The following is a 21850-nucleotide window of genomic DNA, read 5'->3' as shown; positions in this document are numbered from 1 at the left end:
TGAGATGGTTGGATGGCATCACCAACTCGATGGACTTGGGTTTGAGTAAACTCCGGCAGTTGGTGATGGACAGGGAGGCCTGGTGCGCTGCGATTCATGGGGTCTTAAAGAGTCAGACACGACTGAGCGACTGAACTGAACTGAACTGAAAGCTCTTAAAAGACTAGAGTTTGACAGAGAAAAAATTTTATAAGCAGAAAGATATACAAGGTGGACAATGTTTACCTAAGGTTAACTCTGGTCCACATTAACCATTATTATTTGTAGTAATGGACTTTGTGTGGTCCTTGGTCATAAGATAAAGGAATTTCAGGCTGGATTCAACTTCCGTGTGTTCTCTACTGAACAACAATCTAAATAACAGTGACTAAGGCAATCAAAGGAAGGCAAGGTATTTATTTTAGAATATCTGATACTTGTTCAAATTTCTTTTCATGCATAACAATGACACAGAAGTTCTGCATCATTAAGATTATTATTAAAATTATGTAGTAGTTTTCTTCCCTCAAAGATAATCCAATCATCTTTCAGTTCTAGCAACTAATACCAATTGACTTCTACCTTGTTTAAAAGTTTGTCTAAGTAGTAACGGTTCCAATGATGGATCCAGTTCTTCACCAACATTTTCTAATAGAAGTGGAGTTCCAAATTGAATACAGTTTTCCAGTGTTCTCATATAGTCTGCATCTGATAGCTTAATAACACTAAGCTGATTTTCTTTCTCAGAGTTTTTGATCCACTTATTGGCTTGACCCTGGGGATCAATCATTAAAGGCCTAAAATATAATAAGAAAAATTTTGAGGGGACTAAATAGATGTTGAGATTTATCTAAAATTATATAATTTAAATAATAAACATCACCATCAATCTATACAAAGTGTTTCACATACATTATCAGGATAAATCTTCACAAAAGTTCTGTGAGGAAAAGGAAAAAGGCATTTCATTCTCATTTATTTTTGAAATGAAGAAATTAAGTATTTTGCCCAAGGTTTTAAGGTTAAGAAACCAGTTTAATGTCAGAAGTAGGATCTCATGAATGTATAAGCTGTGCTCTTTCCAGTTTAACACATGGTCTTCATAGTAATTATAACACATGTTCATCTGTTAACATAATATGAAAAATAATCCTATGTATCTGATAAGAATTTAAAATAAAAGATCTACTGGGCTATAACGGATTTCCTTAGGTTATGAGGAGAACCATAAACTAAGTTTCCAAGGTAAGTCTAGTATATATTTGAGATCTATTTAGGAAATTTTTTCTATGTAAGTATGGTAAAAGACTTTGTGTTTAAGAACATACAATTCAAAAAAAAAAAAAGAACACACAATTCATAGTTTCAGAGAATCAATATATTAGGTGCTTTCCTCTTCCTCAGTGATGATACTGACTGTCCTGGGTTCCTTTTGTATTCAGTACAATGCATTAAAATATTTTTTAAAATATTAACACAGAAAGGGGAATTTTCACTTCATATTACTTTGGCTTTCCCAGACATTCTCCTTCTATTTCAACAGTTTCTAGGGATAAAAATCCCATTCCCCTTAGCCTAAAAATAAGTTCTTTAATCAACTAATCCCAGATATCTCTTTTCTTTTATTTTCTTTCCTTTCCAAAAGACAAAACAATTCAACAACAGCTGTATGGTTGATTTCTTTCTCCACTCAAATTGTGCTGAAATCCTATTGAAAACACAAGAAGTCCAGATATCAGTTAAAAGTTACTTTGCTATTACAGCAAACAGATGAAAAGTGTTCTGGAAATGAGAAAGTTACTTTGCACACAATTGTTTAAAAGTTGCTAGTAGTTAGACTAGATGCTTTTAGTACCTTTCAAAGTCCTGTTTAAAGGGACATTTTTTCCCCCTCCTTTTTTTTTAAATTTTTTATTTTAATTTTTATTTATTTTTTTAAAATTAGGCTAATTACTTTACAATATTGTAGTGATTTTTGCCATACATTGATATAACTTTATTATTGGAAAAAATATGGTATTGTTCATTCCCCTACAAAAAGTAATAATTTCTGTAAATTAAGTTTTTCTAATGTTTATGTTCAACTCAATGGACATGAGTTTGAGTGGACTCTAGGAGTTGGTGATGGACAGCGAGGCCTGGTGTGCTGCAGTCCATGGGGTCGCAAAGAGTCAGACATGACTGAGGGACTGAACTGAACTGACTGAATGCTTATCTTGGTAATACCTAAATCAATCAGTGTTCTCAGTAATGCAATAATTGGAGATCTTGGTTTTCTAAAAGAAATCCAACTCCTACTTAATACAGTTTTATGTGAGTATTACAAATACAATTGGAAAACTGAGTTGTGTGTCTATCTGAAAAATAAGGCCATGCAGGGTTTTGTATCCCATGTGTACCTGACTGTAGGTATGAGAGTAATACTCAACTACGTTTGAGATCCAAAAGCAGGGCAGTCTAAAGAAAAAATCATTACTGATTTATGCTTCTAACAGCGGTAGTAATTTTGGGGAAAACATAGCTTTGCTGTTAAGTAGCCAGTGTTGTACTAGTAAAAAATAATAAAGAAGAAACAGTAAGCATTTTCTTTGTGGTTAAAAAGTAAGCAAAGTCAGAATTTGAAATATAGATACTAAAATGAGGTATTTGAAGAAAATAATTATTTTTAAAAACTAACAGTTATTGAGCACTTATCACATGCTAAGCACTTTCTTAGGCTTCCCTGGTGGCTCAGATGGTAAAGTGTCTGCCTGCAACGTGGAAGACCTGGGTTCGATCCCTGGGTCAGGAAGATCCCTTGGAGAAGGAAATGGCAACCTACTCCAGTACTCTTGCCTGGAAAATTCCATGGACCTACAGTCCATGGGGTCGCAAAGAGTTGGACATGACGGAACAACTTCACTTTCTTTCTCAAGCACTTTCTTAAAATTTACAATGAGTTTGGAGCAACTATTTATCCCCATTTACAGATGGGGCACTATTTACTCTCATTTCAAGAGAGAAAATGAGAGAGAAATATTTGACTCCAAATATCCTGATAGCAGAGTCTACACTACCCTCAACCACTGTGTAATATTATAAACAGACAAACCTTTAGAAATTATGAGCAAGCACAAGAAGAATTAGTAATCAACTATAGTTCCAGCAGCATGAGTAGCTAAGTAACCAATAGAATTCCTTCTGCTACCAAGTACTGGTGGATAAAATATGACATTTCAAAAATACATAGGTGACATACATTTGAACTAAACATACATAAGGAAGAAAAACACAGGTGCCAGGAAAATATCCTTGTATGTGTGAGCTGAAATGACAGCTAGCCCTGGGGAGAGTGTCAGTACTAATAACAAGGGCTCCTTGAACCCATATGTAGCAGGAAAGTAAAACTGAAATCCCTGTATTAAGCTTAAACCCACAGACGTCTTCGTGAATCATAGAAAAAAATCCAACTCTATTCATAAGGAGACAAGAAAGAAGTGTTCTGATTCTTGTCTCATCTTCAGCTTGGAAAAAGTTCTCTGAGAACCCATAACCATGGGTCAATAGTTTATGCAGGTTCAAGGGGCAAGTTTATACTATGTACATGATACAGGAAATTCCAGCTGGGAAACTTACATATATTGAGCCAATAACACTGGTATGAATCCTGGAAGAAGTAAGGACAAAATATACATTGTAGCTGGGGCAAGAGCAAAAGAAAAACTCAACCCTTGGAGGAGAGGTAGAAAAATGTCTTTGGCTAAAACATACCTTTACCAACCTTCACTAAGCAGAAATCCCTTAACTCTAGGAGGGGGTGTGAAACTCCTGTTCAAGATCAGCCAAGGCAGAATGCAAACTAAGCTGTCACAGGGAGGAGGGCCAGCAGGCTGAAAATATCCTACACTGAAGGCCCAATATGCACAGTGCCTTCGTAAGACTAGGACATCAGAGTAACAGACAACTCTCACTTTGCCCCCAAAAGAGCCTAACATGGAGTACTGAGCAAAAGCAATCTACCCCTAGGGGAACAACAAAAATAGAAAGAGACCCTGTCTGTGTCATGGGCATTCAGGAACAGTTGAAAGTTGAAGGTAAAACTCTTAACACAGAAAAACACTCCAGAAAGCTATCCCTCATTCTCAGCATAGACCCATGGTTAGATTAAGTTGACACCACTGGTCCCCTGAACTTTACCGGAGTAACAACAAATTGTGCAACTCAATTCAAACCTAGTTCAACTGATGGTTAGACTGACTCAAACCTCTGTACTAATGGAGCGACAGAAGAAGAGGCATGCCCATTTCCAGGAGTTAATATAATGCTCAGTTCCTACTGTTAGACTGAAAATACCTTGCATTCAATCAAATATTATGAGATATTTAGATAAGCATGGGAAAAAAACTCAAAGAATTCTCAAGAGACAAAAGAAACTAACAGAAACAGCCTCAAAGATGACACAAACATTGGAAATATTAGATTTGTAGTTTTTTAAATAACTGTGTTTAAAATGTAAAACAGCCAGTGAAAAAACTGGACGACATGCCTCAAGAGACAATCATCAGCAGAGGTGAACTATAAGGAAGAGTTAAATGGAAATACTAGAAATAAAAAATACGTAAACTCTATAGAATTTATTTCATGGGCTGCATAGACCCAATACAACTAAGGAGACAGTCAGTTAATACAGTTATGAACTTGAAGATAGTTTTATAGAAATTATCCAATCTGAAACTCAAAAAGAAAAAAAAGAGTGGTAAAAAAAAAAAAAAGAGTGGTTAAAAGCAGAAAAGGGCATCTGAAAGTTTTGGGTCATACCAAAAAGACTCACAAATGTAAGTTTTCTTCCCAGAAAGAGAAAAGGGATAAAATGAAGTAGATCTCAGAAGCTCAAAGAACCTCAGTCAGGAGAACTACAAAGATGAACACACACACATTCCAATATACTCATACATCACAATCAAACTGCAGGCAACTAAAAACAGAAAGAAAAAAAAAAAAAACTGAAGGCTGTCAGAGGAAAAAAGTTACAGAAAAAGGAACTAAAATTACAGCAGGCTTATCAGAAACTATGCAGTCTAAAAACAATGGGGTGACACCGTCAAAGGAAAAAAAGCAAAACCAGAAGAATCCAAAAACTGTCAACTCAGAATTCTAAACCCAGCAAAAAATATCTTTCAAAATGAAGATGAAATAAAGAAATAAAAAAGCTGACTGAATTAATTGCAATAGATCTATACACTGAAAATGTTGAAAGATACTTGTCAGGCAGAAAAAATATGAAATCAGATAGAAACATAAAGAAATAAATAAGTCTAAGGGAATTTCCTGGAGGTTCAGTAGTTAGGACTTGGAGTTTCACTGTTGTGACCTAGGTTCAATTCATGGTTGGGGAACTGAGTGACTGCAAGCCATGAAGTGCAACCGAAAAAAAAGAAACAACTCAAACTAAAATGGGAAAAAAAAAGGAAATAAACATAAAAGACATTTTCTTATATTTAATCACTCTACTATAATTACTGTCTAAAGTAAAAATAGTAACAATGTGTTATGGGATTCACGGCATGAAAAGTTTCCAAAGTAAGGTTTCCGAAGAATATAAACAAACAATACCTCAAACTTTCAGAATATAAGATACCTTTCTATCTTTACCATATCTTATATCCCAAAAGAAGACTGAAACTTCCAATACAGTTTTAAAGGTAGTAAATGTGATATCCCATTCCACATTTCACTTAACATACTAAGTAAGAATTAGGATTTGGAAGTTAAGTTGCCTGGGTTCAAATTCTGATTACACCATTTATTAGCTCAGTTATCTCACTAAATTTCAAATTATTAATTTATTCTGGGCCTCAGCTGTCTCATTTATAAAATGGAATAATAAGAAGAACTAACTCATAGGAATTTGTGAAGATATAAGGCATTTAAAATAGTATCTCATGAATATAAGAACTCAATATTATCCATCATAGTTTGTTTGGCATAAGGTCAAGAAAAGACTTTTATATTAGATGGCAGTATGACTAGATAACTATTTACAGGAAAGTATCTCTCAGATGAGAATAATTTCCCAAGTTTCCAAAAGTGATATAAATAAAAAGATAATAAAAACCATCTGCAAAGCTCATACAGTTATCCCACTATGATAGCAGCTATAAAAGATTTACATGAAATTGCATAAATCATTGTTACAGTATCATGAAAATGAGTAGAAATACCTAGCTAAAATCAATACACTGAATAGCTAAGAACTGGAAACAGCCCAAGTGTCCATCAACAGGAAAATACATAAACAATTATAGAGTCATGTAACTGAATAATACTCAGCAACAAAAATTAGTAAGATTATGCTGTGTGGAAAAAGCCTTACACCCAAGAGGGCATACAGTATGATTCCATTTATATGAAGTTCTAGAATAGGCAAAACTAACCTATGATGGAAAATAATCAGAATAATAATTTCCTACGGGGTGAAGGAGGGAATTTACTGGGATGGGACAAAAAAGACTGTGTTATACCCTGACTCAAACCCTTGCACAGGTGCATACTTTTGTTAGAACTCACAAGTTTGTGTATTTTTGTATATTTGTACTAAATTTTATATATTTCATTGTATGTAAATTTTACCTCGAAAGAAAAAAAATATTGAACTTTACTTAATGATATGCATGCTGAAGTATTTGGGAGGAAGTACATCCATGTCTGCAACATATGTAGAAATACATAAAAAAGGATGAGTTGATGGATGGATAGAGGGATGGACAAGAATAATGAAATGTTAACTGCAGGATCTAGGCGGTAGTAGCTATATGGGTGCCTACTCTGAAATCCTTTCAACTTTTCTCTATGTTCAAAAAGTTGCAAATAAAATAATTGAAAAATAAACACTTAATCTTCCTTACCAGCGCCTGGAGTTGTTAACAATCACTCCATTGTCTACAGAGAAAGTATCTGTAGGCAATCCAGCAATATTCCAGGCTCTGATTTTTACTGGATCACCCAAGGTCTTACTCAGTGAGAACTCCTCTGAACACGGGATTTTTTTCTCCTGTTAGAAATACACAGATTTATTTTTGACATTTTCTCTTATCTTGTTGATTAAAATATTTTTAATTAATATATTATATGTTGTTAGACAGTATTTAATAATTTTAAAGAACTGAAAAAACTGAATGAAAAATTAGACTATGGAAATATTTTACTGATCAAATAAGAAGAAAAAAAACTTCATATTTTCAGTCATTTCTTTCTTTCTCTATTTTTATTATCATCCTTTCCCCCCAAATACCCCAACATATACTTTAAATGTTCTAAAAAGAAACTCTTAAGAAAATATAAAACCACTACCTTGCACAGCATGCTCCAGTCCTCTGTACATGTCTGTCGAAAGCCAGAAGTGAAAGCACCAAGGTAGGCTATCACTCCTGCTGATACTAAGACATCACCAGTCAGATTTTCATATACTATCTGAAGGTCATCTGCAGCCTGAGACCATCTGGGAAACCAATCAAAGGCAAAACAGCCTCACCAAAGAGAATGATTAAAGACAGTAATGAAATGGCCAGGGGTTTCTAGTCCAAATTCTATAACAAAATGCCATGAAAAGTTGGGCACTTGCTTCTCTATAAAATGAGGAGGTTAGGTCCCTTCTAGCTCTAATATGCTATAATATACATTTATGTTTTACAAACAATAATTCACTTTTCATTATTAGAATATTATGCATTTCTTATAGGACTTGTTCCTTCAGGATAGGAAAACAGAAACAAACAAAAAAAAATCACCAGAATTTTGTCTAATAATTTTATTCAGGATGATTTGGCCTAGTGGCCCTGCTATTCGTTTCTGAAAAACAAAGGGACATTTGTAATTCATTACCAAAAACTACATTTAAGTTGTATAGCAGTTGGCATACTATAGCTAAGGTTGGTATCTTTTTCCATTTAATGAAACTTTTACCGAAAAAAGTTCATTTCAAAACCATCTAATTTGCACTATGAAGTATTGTCAAAAGTATGCTACTTTATCATGCTATTCATTCAACAAATTCAATTAATAGCTATGATAGTTGGCTGACTAGTATAAATAGATTAGAATAAAGCTAACTGGCTTTGTTATATCAAGTCAGTTATTTAAAATAAATTTAACAAAATGAACCATATATTCACTACTCCCTTCCAAACACTTTATTACAAAACATTTGAACATAAAATTGGAAAGAACTGCACAATGATCATCCACATACTCACCACTAAGATTAAAACTTATCTCTGGCCTTATTTGCCTCTTTCTCTCTCTCTTTTAACATTTGAAAGCAAGTTGCAAACACTATCCTTGACACTGAAATTCTGTTAGGAGAAGCCTAGCCAGGTGCTTTACAGAAAGTCCCACATTCTCAACCAGCCATTTAAAAATCAGTAATCAAAATAAACAACTCACTCCAATATTCTTGGTTGAAAAATCCCATGGACAGAGAAGCCTGGCAGGCTACAGTCCATGAGGTCACAAAGAGTCGGATACGACTGGAGCAACTGGGCATGGCATGGCATGGCAATCATAATAAATACCCAAAGAGAGTTGCATATTCAAGCCGGACATTTTAAATCATTGTTAAAATGAGTAGAAATCTGACCTCGATTTTTCTCCACCTAGCCCTCCAATTAGTCTGGAGGCTCTTTCAAGTTTCTTAGCACAAAGTTCCACCTGGTCTTCTAAACGAGCTTTTTCCTCAGTTTTCTCAAGAAATACTCTTTCTAAATTTTCCAAATGATGTTCTACTTCTGCTAGTTCTGCTCTCTTCTGATTCAAAAGCTCCATCGTCTCAGCTAAGGACTGCTGAGCTTCTGTTAAGCGGGCTTTCTTAGGAGCCACTACCTGTTTGGGAACAGTACACGCAGCTATTAACATGTACTATGTAACACTGACAATCAATATTATCCTTTCTAGATATCGTGAATTTTAAACATTTATTTATGATTAGAAATACACTTATTACTTATAAAAATAAATCATGCAAATTTAAAATGCCTTAAATCTTATATTTTCATATGCAAATAAAGTAAAATACATTTCTATATCTTATAAAATATATAAAATCATCCTGGACCAGCAAACTTCATCTATAAAATAGGCAAGTTACTCTAATAATTTTTCACAATATGTAGCAAAACAGCATGATATGTAGCAAAATATCTCAATACAATCAGGAGTTGCCTTTGAACTGTCCCAAAACAGAAAAACATGTAACAGAAATGACAAATGCTTAACAATACAAGAACGTGCTGCTTTTTTTTTTTTTTTTTTTTGGCATTTCTAAGGTTTTGATTTCTTTCCCAGTCAGCTGAGGATTACATTTGCCTTGAGGAGATTAAGACAGTAGCAGTAATACATAGAGAAATAAAGACTTGGTATTTAGCTTCACTACCAAAATTGAATTTCCCTCAACAAATTGTGAAAACTGATGCTTTGTTGAGAGAAAAACAATTTTCTAAAGTTTTTATTTTATTATGCTCAACAGTATATGAAGAATGGGGTATGGCAAACTTGGTTAGAGTGTACTATAATATGTTTCAAATAGACAGTATATGTCCATTTGAAAGAAGGGAGACCTAAGTCTACTGACACATTGCCATGAGTGAGCTGAAGGCTAAGAGGAAGACTGAAGCAAAGAATCAGATACTATTGACCTGCTTTCTCTCCTCGGGGCAGAAATCCTGAAGGGAGAATGTGTTAAATAAAAATTAGGAAGCTCTTGTTCCTACTTTGGACTTTAGAGAAGAGCTTGCTGGATATCTCCCTTCAACCTTTGCATAACAACACGAGGCAGGAGCATTGGAATTAAAATAGTGTGGAGGTACAGGGTGGGAAGTCAGAAAAGAACCTGAATACCTTAGATTCTCTGCTTTATAGAAAGAATCCAGAATATTCCACATGTCTTGTGGGACATGCAGAAACAGGCTGAGTTGACAGCTTGCAGACCTGCTGGGATTACTATGGGGAGGGACAAGATGTTCAAATGGAAGAACATTCAGATAGAATTCATTTTATTTCTTTAACAGGGGTATACTGGTCTACTCCTCTGAAATGAACAAAGTCCATACCTCTCTACAAGCATGTATGCCTCATTAGGAATATCTTTTCAATTGCTACAGCCTGATTACTCATTCTATACTCTAAAGTTTTTCTAAACACATAATATCATGTATTTCCATGGGCATTTTTATTTATATTTTCTGCTCCCCTTGGTAGAATTTTGCAAGTTACAGAGGGCAAGGCCAGTGCTTCCTTGGTCCTTTGCTAGTCAAATCTGCAAAGTGCTCTTTTTTTTAATTTATTTATTTTTAATTGAAGGATAATTGTTTTATAATATTGGTTTCTGCCATATATCAATATGAATCAGCCATAGGTATACATATGTCCCCTCTCTCTTGAAGCTTTCTCCCACCCCATGCAAAATGTTGTTAACCATTCTCTGCTCTCCTGTAATTTGGCCCCAGGAAGTACTCCAAAAAAACTCCCTATCACTGCTTGAGTCCATGCTTCTCCTCTTAACCCTACTGGAATTTCTTACTTCTGACCTCTGCATTAAGATTTTCATCTGCCACTTGGCCTTTGATGTTTTGGATTTTTCTTTGCTTCTGCTGCCTCCCCATAAAACTTAATGCTCTTTTGCCCCAGGTCCCTGTAACTATAGGTCAGTCTGGCCAGTTCTGTTATCTCCCTGCTCTCCTGTATACTGGTCCCAACTGGTTATGTCACATGTAAGCATTCTCTTCATCCACTAGACACTCAACTAACGTCTGATTATGCTGTCCACGGGGTGGCAAAGAGTCGGACACGACTGAGCGAGTGAACTGAACTGATTATGCTGGAGCAGGACAAATTCTCTGTGGGATCACTTTTAGAAACTTCTGAACTAGTAAATAAGGGCATAGATCTTTTATTATGAAAAAATTTATTTCAATGTTCCTTTTTTCACCAAATATTCATTAATACAATGAATTCAAAACACCCCTTTTTTTTACAACTGAAGAAAGAACTTCAATCCTAAAATGACAGATTAAAAAAAAAAAACCATTTAAAATCACAAACCATTTTATTAAATATGAGGGGAAATGAGTTAGGCTGAACTCAACAGAAGCTAACCTTAGAGTTTTCAAAGGCATTGGTTGGTTTAGTCTCTATGTTGTGTCCGACTCTTGTGACCCCATGGACAGTAGTCTGCCAGGCTCCTCTGCCCATGGGATTCTCCAGGAAAGGAGAGGAGCAGGTTGCCATTTCCTTCTCCATTTCAAAGGCATAGATTTTAGTTTATGGGAATATTTCAATAGAAAATGGATGTGCTGATCCGCAAAATACCTTTGCAACTCTGTCATACACTTCCATAGCCATGATCCACTTACACAGACCCTCAGCTGCAGAGGAAGCTTTAGCAACCTTAGGAGGATCAAATTCAGGGTTTGTTAAGTATTCACCACGAATCTTCTGCATAATAGTCACCTGGGAAACAAAGATTTAGATCTTAAAATTTCAACATATACCACACAATCATTAGATGAAAAATTGATCATACATAGTTTAAAAAAGAGTATATAAAACAGTTATGTTGTCTTTAAAAACCAAAGTCAGTACTTTGAGATATTTTTAAAATAAGCATAATTGCAGCAAATTTATTACAGGTAGACAAGATACGTCTTCTGAAAAAATTAAAAGACCTTTGCAGTTCGGGAAAACATATGTATGTAAACAAGGAAAAAGAACAACTAAACATAAATAAATAGAAGTTTGGATGAAAAATTATATACTTTTTATCTCAGAAATTTGTGTATCCAATTTATTAAGAAATAAACTATTATAAGAAGACACTTCGAGAACTCTTTCATGTCAATAATACACTAAAACAGTTAATTTATTCAATAACTTTGGATGGTCTGAAAGAGGAGTGGTTTTATGCATTATGAGAATTCATAATATAGTCATTAATAAATATCCCTTTACTATTTTAATTCTACTGACACTCTATTTGCTTACATTTTATATAATATTGAAAAATGTTAAAGATTTTATATATCTTGGCAAAATTACATTTATAGAAAAAAATCCAGTGAAACTCACCGGAATATTGTCCTTGTCATATTCTCTCAAATCTCTTAAGAAATTCATATCTCCCAGAAGTTTTTTGCTAGGTCCCCAATAATCTAATATCTATAAATAAAATTTACAGAAACATCATACGTACAATTAAATGTTTGATATAAAACTTTTCTTCTTGAGGTTTAAGGTATACTAATCCAGAGAAACTATACACTGAACTTTCAAAATATCTACTTACATGTCCTTGGAAATGAAATGAAGAGACTCCTCTCTCTGAGAACATGTTAAGTATAACAAAGGTTTAAAATAAGCATATGAATTTATATATTAAACTTATTATTAAAAATTAAATATTGAGGGTTTCCCTGGTGGTCCAGTGGTTAAGAGTCCATCTTGCAATGCAGAGGACAGGGGTTAGATCCCTGGTTCGGGAGGATCCCACATGCCACAGAACAACTAGGTCCGTGTACCACGACACGAGTACTGAGCCTACGCTCTAAAGCCCTTGTTCCACTAGAAGAAAAGCCACTGCAACGAGAAGCCTGTGCACCACAACTAGAGAAAACCTGTGCATAGCAACAAAGACCCAGCACAGCCCAAAAAAATTACTAAAATTTTAAAAAGTTTAATTAAAAAAAAAAAAACACTGACAGGCAAAAAAATATGATCACTTCTTTTTAGAAAACTTAAGAAAAGCAGCTGGTACAAATACTATCAAAATTTCATCTAAGAAAAAACATTTTTATTATTTCAACTTTTATTTTCCTTTAACTTGACTTTCAAATCATAAAGGTAGTGCTATAAACTGAAAGTCTGTGTCCTCTCCCCAGATTCCTATGCTAAAACCTACTTCCCAGTATAATAGTACTTGGAGGTGGGGTCTTAGGAACGTGATTAAGTCACGGATGTAATCAGTCCCCTTATAAAATAGAGGGCAGGGAGCTCCCTCCTATTCCACCATGTGACAACACCACAAGCGGACAGTACTCTATAAACCGCAACTTGTACCCTCACCTGACACTGAACCTACTGCAGGCTTGATTTTGGAGTTACCAGCCTCTAGAAGTGTGAGAAATAAATGTTTGTTGTTGATAAGCGACCCCAATCTATGGTAATTTGTTAGAGTAGCCCAAATGGACTAGGACAGGTAGCAAACATTTTTCTTACAGAAAATCCCCTCACCTACCTAGATTTTCCCAAGTGGAATACAGAAAAGAAAGCGGTAAGACAAAGATTACACACTGCTCACTCAGTTATAAGATAAAGAGCACGGTGCTCATGCTCATAAAATAAAAAACGTTAAATAACTAGCTGAACATTCTTCTTCTTAATTTCAGAAGCTTGATAGGGGTGTGTGTGGGTGTGTGTGTGTATGTGTGTGTGTGTGTGTGTGTATGAGAATAACTTGATAAGGTAAGAGCCTATTTTTAAATTTTTATTATCTCAATGGAGGACAGAATAGGCCCCCCACAAAAATCCCAATTCTCCAATTCAGGGATTTAAACCTAGGTATTGTAAAAACTTGAAAAGAAAAAGACAAAACCCTGAAAAGAAAATAAGTCTATAAATTTAGTTCAGGATAGATGTTATGCCTTCCTTTTTAAGGGATATACCTTTGAATAACAATTGTAATAATAACAGCTAACGTTTACTAATAAATGTGTAGCATTTATTATCACAGACAGCTTACTGTGTGAAAGGCCTTATACGTTAAGAGCTTGGTATGTAGTAACTAATCCAATCCTCACGTTAACTTTGTGAAGAAAGTACTATGACAATGCTCCTTTTACAGAGTTCCACAGAGGTTAAGCATCTTCCCCAGGGTCACACTGCTAGGAGGGTCAGGATTTCTGAATACAGACATTCTGGCTCCCAAGCACGTAGTTTTAATGACATCACAGTACTAGTTACCTCAGCAGAATTTCTTGAATGCTTGGAAACAACACCTGTATAACTATGTCACATTCTTGAGGCTCTTATCAAGAAAATCACAGCTATCTCCCTGTTCATTCAACCCCACCCCAGCAGAGTGGCGAATCCTGCATAGCCAGAAAAGGAGGTGGAAGCAACCGGGACTACATTTCTCTGATACTATACTGCCTTTGGGCTTCTGTGGTGGCTCAGAAGGTAAAGAATCCACCAGCAACGTGGGAGACCTGGGTTCAATCCCTGGGTTGGGAAGATCCCCTGGAGGAGGGAGAGGCAACCCACTCCAGTATTCTTGCCTGGAGAATCCCCACGGACAGAGGAACCTGGAGGTCTATAGTTCATGGGGTTGCAAAGAGTCGGACACGACTGAGCGACCAAACAGCACAGCATACCGCCTTCACTTTACCCTGGAATACATATACAATGTGTCTTCCTTGGACTGGGTACTATTGACATTTAATTTGATAATAGTTGTTGTAAAGTGTTCTGTATATTCATGAATGTGATATAAATCTGTGTCTAGTTATTACCTTGCCTCCAGTTCCTGAAGGATCCGAAATTTTTTCTGGTTTTATATCTTTCATAACACAAACAGCAGCCATAACTAGTTTAACACCAGATGGAGGATTCTTCATTGACTTCACGATTGTAATATCAGCTGGCTAAATCAAAAGAAAACAGGATGCCTTTAGGTCAGCCTACTTGTAAATAATGACTGTTATTTTATAATGTTGGAGAGTAATAATACCACTGATTTTCATGTGAAACTATAATTGTCTTTTGCTCTGTGTGGTTATAAAAAAAAGGTAACAAAAAATTGAAGCACAGTAAATCAATGTTTCTCAAGTGTTTGAGAGTTCTCAGATCCTTATGAGAATGTGATGTCAACTAAGAACATTTCTAATAAAATATTTTTGCACACATACACAAAATTTTTATACAACGATATACCAAGCCCATGCATGGAATCCATCTTAAGATAAAGGCTTAATTCCATATTTGCTTACATATTAGTTTTACCCACCAAAAATGAAAGAAGAGGTACTTTCCATTTCCAAGTTTATTGTCTAAAAAGGCATATATTGTTATGACAGACACAATAGATCCATTTATTTACCATCCTCTCTAATATCCTCTGACTTCCCTTGCAATTGCTAGAAAGCTAACAACAATAGATCTTAGTTTCCTACACTGTTGGAGCTGCAGGAGGTCATTAGGTTCTACCATCAGATCACTTCAGTGATTCTGCAAGATACTGAACTACTGACAGGTTGAGCTTATCATTTTGTCAGGTATTTTACATGAAAGTTAGGGCACTGATTAGGAAAAAAGGAGTAGAGTGGGGACTGGATCTCCTGAACTCCCATACTACACTGGGTCTCCCTAGCTAATAGAAGCTCATCTCTCTGATCTGTTTGGTAAGATTATTCTGGTTTTGCCTAAGGACCCTGTAAAGAGAAATATGCAACAGTCTAATGCAGACAGGTGCAACCCACGTCTACATTGGGAATGATCTTTAGGTTTTTCTGTACATGCATGACCAGAAGGCTGCAGAGAGGTGACTCCATATTCTATTTAACAAATGCCTCCTGGCTCATGTACAGAACCACTTTGGCCTCTTGGAGATTGTTCCATTTCCACTGGAATATCCTGAATGAAAATTATAAATAAATATACGAAAAGCAAAAGCATAAGATAACAATATATCAAAGAGGAATTGTTAAGAGTCAAATTTAATTCGACTGGACGATAACTATATAATAGCACCCATTGAAAATGAACTACACGGAATTAACCAAGTCTCTGTTATACAGTTACAGTTGCTGATAAAACACAAGCTCATTCCAACACTTGCCTTTAGTGTATCCAGTGCAGACAGGGCTGCTTCCAAGGCTGGAATCGCCTCAGCTAGATCACTTTCACATTCATTCTTCAGAGCTTGGGCTTCCTCAGCTTTTCCACTGGCTACCTCTTCATCAAATTTCACAAACTTTCTTTTTGCTTCCACTTGTGCAGATTCTATCTCGATAATCTAAGCAAAAGAGAAAAAAAAAAGAAAGACATTTGCTTAAACATCCTATTGTTTTCTCTATCCTAGAGACAAAAGAATATTTGAAAACTAGGACACCAAACATAATTTTGAAGGATAAAATGAGGAGAAATGTAAATATATGTGATCTATTTTAGTGAGGGGCTTCTTATCTTTCTTCAAAAACAACAGAACCCACAAGGAACCCAGTGAATCAACTGAAAAGAGTAACGTCCCAAAGATCTTGTCATAAATGACTTAAGGCTTATTATCAAAGCTGAATTTATGTATTTCAATTGTCTTTTGTCATCAATTTTTTAAAAATTCAGGACACTTTACCTGCATCATATTTGCATTTTCAACTTTTGCTTCCTCTAATTTGGGCTGTAATTGGACAAGTTCTGTTTTCATTTCACCAACCTAAATAGACAATCTGTCATTAGTTTTCATAACTACAATAGCTATGGAAGCCAAGCAGAGAAAACTGAAACTTAAAATCTGGGCCAGAAAAGCTTAACTTTTTTTTTTTCAGTTCTTTACATGATAAACAAAGCCATGAGAGTGTGGCCAGTTTTCTTCACAAAAGACTTTATTCTTTCTTAAGTATGACAGGGCAATGGAAGAATGCAGTTGTCATGGAAGAAAAGTCAGATAGAAAAATGGTAGCAGCTCTGGGTATCCCCATTATATTATGTGTATGGTGTACAATTCATTCAGACCACCTGCTCTGCTGCTTATATTAAAATAATGCTAATAAGTATTACTTGACTTATTTGGAAAAAAGTCTTATATTTAACCAGTTATTATAATAAAAAGTCAACCCTGACAGTGTACTTTCTCCAAATGTCAAAAACTTAAGAATAAAATTGGATGTATCTGAGTCTGTGCAGTCTGAGTGAACTTCTCTAAAATTCTAAAATTCACTTTACTCATCTGTAACATGAGGATCATAAAAGCGTCTACCTTATGGAGTTATTATGAGGAATAATTAAAGGAATGCAAATGAGGTACATAACATAGTACCTGGCACATAACATATTCTCAATAAATTGTATCTCATATTTCTTATATTTCCACTTGAGCAGCTCCTCAAATTTACCTGAGACTCAGCAAAAGCTAATTTGTCAAGTCCATTCACATAGCGCTGTTTTGCTTCCATTACAGCTTGTCGCCTCTTAGTCAACAGTTGTCGAAATGAGGCAATGAGTTCAAGGTAAGAAGTAGCAGTGACATAGTTATGTCGTCCTAACTCTTGCAAGAACCTAAAAGAGAGGCAGACAGCATTACAATAAACAATGGGTTTTACAAAGTAAGAAGTAAATTCAACATAGCATTAACAACAAATGTTTAAGAATAAAGGTTGATTTTATTCAGAAGCTGCTGAGTACTTAACTTTACACAGAACCACATCCTAATTTCTAGTCTGCAAAATATTAGTATCAAATAGCAATGATGTAGTATAAAAGCACAAATCAACAAAGATTTGTCTGAAGAGAGAACGATAGCAAGAAAGATAGAGGCCTTTTTATATGTTTCATATGCCAGGAGGATCTAACCCTGTAACAGACCCAAGATACTGTAGACAAGGAAAGAGGACCACAGGTAGGACAGCAAGAACAAGTCATCATTCCTTGCACATGTCACGTGTTGGTTAAATGGAGCTCGGCCAGAAATATAAGACTACTACTCATAACATAAAAACAATGGCTGCAATGATGATTCTTGGTGAGTACGTAGACTAGAGCCCCCTTCATGGTGTACCTGCCCAGGCCAAACATGCTAGCTGGCTGTAAAACTCTGGATAGGCAATATACCATGAGCACCTATGACATGAAGATCTCAGAGATGAACAGATGTAAAACTGATACTTTTAAGGTATCCACAGCCTACCAACCATCTTCCTTCTTGTCTAAGAACGTCCAACTAGTGCCCCAGCAGCAATGTTTGTTCTATGAAGCCTGCCACACTACACACAGCAGATCAGGCCAGGACTGGGCACTGGCCACAAAGAAGGCCAAATCACATTTTGGAATGAACTCGGACTAGAAAGCTGGAAAGAGCTAATGAGCTGGAACTGCAAGAAGTAAACTTGAGAATTGAGAGGCAGACAGTTTTCCTCCATATACACTGGAAAGTAGAAAATACAGCCTAAAAGAGAAAAGATTAGAAAGCAGATGCCACAAGAGAAACATGAATGAGAAACAGAGAAAAAGAATTCCTGGGTTTCTGGTGGCTTCTTAACTCGTGCTTCTAGTGATTTCTAAGACCCAACTATATTCTTTCCCTTAAGATACCCTGCTCTTTTGTAAACCTAGATCAAGTAGCTTTCTAATACTTAAAAGCCATAACTAATTAAGTGATTAAAGAGAATGATAAGGCATAGAAATCCTATTAAAATTTGCAGTTTCTCACAAAAGAGACACTTTAACATACAAGGCACTACTGTCATTTTAAAATTTATTAATATTAACCTTTCTGAAAGTCCCATAATGGAAGTGTGAAAATGTTTGCAGATTGGAACTATCTCTCGTCGTTCAACATCAGTGAGCTCCAGTGTTTCTAAGAATTTCACAGCTACACGTTCAAGAGCATCTTCAGGCCATGGCTAAAAATAAGAAAAAGAAAAACAAGTGAAATTTAAAATGATCAGTCACACTCAAATTATATAAATTGTCTTCCTATGAGAGAAGAACTTGGGGTTGAGAAAATTAAAATCTTAATAGGGAAAACAGAATTAGAGAGACTAAGGTCACAAGTAAATCAATGAAAGATATAAGTATTTTATACATTAAAATTAAAGATAACTCAATATAGGAAAGGTCAATAATACTTTACATATCAAAGATAGATCATACTGTTTCCCTATCTCTTCCACTTGGATGGCTAGTAGGCATCCCAAATTTAGTGTGACAATGGTACAGGCTGCTTTGTGGCCCTCTTAATACTTATCAGCCCCCTTTCCTTAAGATTCCAAATTTATTCTAGATAGCAATATCCCCAGCTATAATACTACATTTCCTAGACTCGTTTGCAATTCAGAGTGGATAATGACATATGAGCATCTATTGGGTGGGGACATCAGAGAAAGCTCTCTGGAGAGTTACACAGAGCTGGCATGGGTCTTTGTGCCCTACTTTCTATTATTCTACTTCTTGCCTGGAACACAGATGTGAAAGTTGGAGTTCTAGCAGCTACATTAGGCCGTATGATGACTCTGAAGATGGAAACGACATGCTGAGGATAATAAAGAAGAAAGAATATGGGATTCTGATAACTTTGTTAAATCACAAAAGTTCCGGTCTTCAGATTTTTCTTCTGTATGAGAGAGGGAAAAAACCCCTATGTGTTTAGTTTAGGCTTCTGTTACTAGTGGGCTTCCCTTGTGGCTCAGCTGGTAAAGACTCCGCCTGCAGCATGGGAGACCTGGGTTTAATCCCTGGGTTGGGAAGATCCCCTGGAGAAGAGAAAGGCTACCCACTGCAGTATTCTGGCCTGGAGAATTCCATGGATTGTATAGTCCATGGAGTCACAAAGAGATGGACATGACTGAGCGACTTTCACTTTCTGTTACCAGCAGCTCATCATAATTCCTACTGGTTACAACATCAAAAGTTGAACATTTCATTTTCTTCCTCACAAATTCACTTTTCTTCAGTACTCACCACTTCAGTGAGATGGTTCCTTTGCTTTTCGTGGCATACACCAAGGGTGCTTCTGGCCCTGGGTCTTTGGATTTGCTGTTCCTCTGACTAGAACCCTCCTAATCTAGATCTCCATGTGGTTCAACTCTCTCACATCTCTGTGCAAATGCAAATTTACCAGGTAGGTCTGCCCAAAGCACTCTTTCTAAAACAGCGTTCCTCCCCTCATTACTCTTTCCCTTATCTTGGATTTTTTCTTAGCACTTACCAATATTTGACAAATATTTATTCATTTGTTTCTGTCTGTCTCACCGACACACCACTAAAATGTAAAATCCACAAAAGCAAGGACTCCTACCTCACTGCTGTTACCGTCAGTGCTTACACAGTTCTTGTCGGTAAATATTTGAAATATTTACTCAATGAAATAATTTATGTTAAATGAGTACTTAATCTTCACTTGCTCAATAGAGTATTCCCAAACTTCATTCCATTTAGATTCAACAAGATGCCTGTAATTTTTTTCCTTTATAGTAGACAATATGCATTTTAAGATCAATTTTTTTCAGTGTTTGGCCCTCTACTCTAGTAAAAATCAAGCTTTTTGATAAAATATTCCATTAGTTATTTAAAAAAAGTGTTAAGCACGCATTACCAGTATATACACATTTATTAATTATATTCATATGTATTACTATACTAATATATTTTTAAACCCCAAAAAAGGCCTCTAAAGATTTGTTATTAACATAAACGAATTTTTGTAAAATATCAAGATAAGAACCATTTTCTGATCACATAACTCTTTTTATTCTGAAAAGCTTCTCCCCAAAGCTCCCTGGCAGACTTTAAATCCAGATCCACCGGTAAGGAACAGGTTACGAAAAGGCTCATGTGTAAAACAGTCAACAGTAAGAGGAGAGAGAGCACCAATGCTGACTTAGGCCAACCAGGAATGAACCCCTATTAGACTTTGCCTACTTGGGTAGCAATTTCCCAAACAAAACCAGAATTCTGTCAACAAAGATGGAGTGGGTAGAAAATGGCTGCTGATAGGTAACCATGACATCATAAGCTAATATTGCAAGTCATGACACATCATGGGAATAAACTTTATTATTTAAACAGTTGATACAAATCCATATTCTGAGTGAAAGTGAAGTCACTCAGTCGTGTCCAACTCTGCAACTCCATGGACTGTAGCCTGCCAGGCTCCTCTGTCCATCGAATTTTCCAGGCAAGGATACTGAAGTGGGTTGCCATTTCCTTCTCCAGGGGATGTTCCTGACACAGGGATCAAACCCGGGTCTCCCGCACTGCAGGTAGACTCTTTACCATCTGAGCCACCAGAGTTTTAACTAATGTCTCACCAGATCTTGTTAAATTGTCATCATTTGGGGTCTTAAGATGTAGCTGGCACAGAGCTTGAGCTAGCTCCTGCTAGTTTTAAGACAGTTTTTTACTGTCCACTTATAACTGCATTGTATATCTTCAATTTTCAGTTCATTGCAAGAATCCCTGAGGGTCCCTTGCATACTATCTATGATGTATGGCCATCTGACACACAAACTGAGTGGAAAAGGGAAGTAAAAGTGCAAGCTGCTCAGTTGTGTCCAACTCTTTGTAACTCCATGGACTACAGCCCGCCAGGCTCCTCTGTCCACGGAATTCTCCAGGCAAGAGCTGTGGAGTGGGTTGCCATTCCCTTCTCCGGGGGCTCTTCCCAACCCAGGGATCAGACCTGGGTGTCCTGCATTGCAGGCAGATTCTTTACCACCTGAGACACCGGAGGAAGCAATGCCAATTCACAGGAGATATTTCAGACACAAGGGAGTATTTCAGTCAATTCTACCCTTATCTGCTGAACTATTTCGGCACCTCTGCTAAGTTTACACCCTATTTCGGAGAACAGAGATCTATCCCAAAAGTCAGTGACTTCTCAACTATGTGACACATAGTAGATCACACTCACTTCCCATCATTAAAAGACGCAGGCCTCAAACAATGCCATCAGTGCCGCTGACACAGTTTCTGTATCCCCACTGTTTCACTGTAAAGTCTCGGTTCCTCTCTGTTATCCATTTAACTTCCCTTATCTATTTGTAACTCCTAGTTCTTTCTTTCTTAAAATTTCCCCCAGTAAGTATGAATCACATACGACAGAACAGGAAGTCTCATAGTTATAAAAAACATATTC

At 36.1% G+C, this 21850-nt stretch overlaps 1 protein-coding gene across 1 annotated transcript in view; it reads right to left on the bottom strand.

Annotated features, from left to right (window-relative positions):
* DNAH12 (dynein axonemal heavy chain 12) overlaps positions 1-21850 on the bottom strand; it is a 172584-nt gene that overhangs the window by 37922 nt on the left and 112812 nt on the right. Inside the window, exons 45-55 of the mRNA XM_061129188.1 lie at positions 18484-18617; positions 17112-17274; positions 16352-16432; positions 15839-16015; positions 14514-14645; positions 12076-12165; positions 11320-11460; positions 8594-8835; positions 7309-7456; positions 6864-7009; positions 562-776 (exon numbers count right to left, since the gene is read on the bottom strand). Of these exons, the coding sequence (XP_060985171.1) occupies positions 562-776; positions 6864-7009; positions 7309-7456; positions 8594-8835; positions 11320-11460; positions 12076-12165; positions 14514-14645; positions 15839-16015; positions 16352-16432; positions 17112-17274; positions 18484-18617 (1669 nt within the window). The remainder of the gene's footprint in view (positions 1-561; positions 777-6863; positions 7010-7308; positions 7457-8593; positions 8836-11319; positions 11461-12075; positions 12166-14513; positions 14646-15838; positions 16016-16351; positions 16433-17111; positions 17275-18483; positions 18618-21850) is intronic.

This window comes from Dama dama, chromosome 24 (genome assembly GCF_033118175.1).
Source record: "Dama dama isolate Ldn47 chromosome 24, ASM3311817v1, whole genome shotgun sequence".
NCBI lineage: Eukaryota > Metazoa > Chordata > Mammalia > Artiodactyla > Cervidae > Dama > Dama dama.
This window is presented reverse-complemented; position numbering and strand designations above follow the sequence as displayed.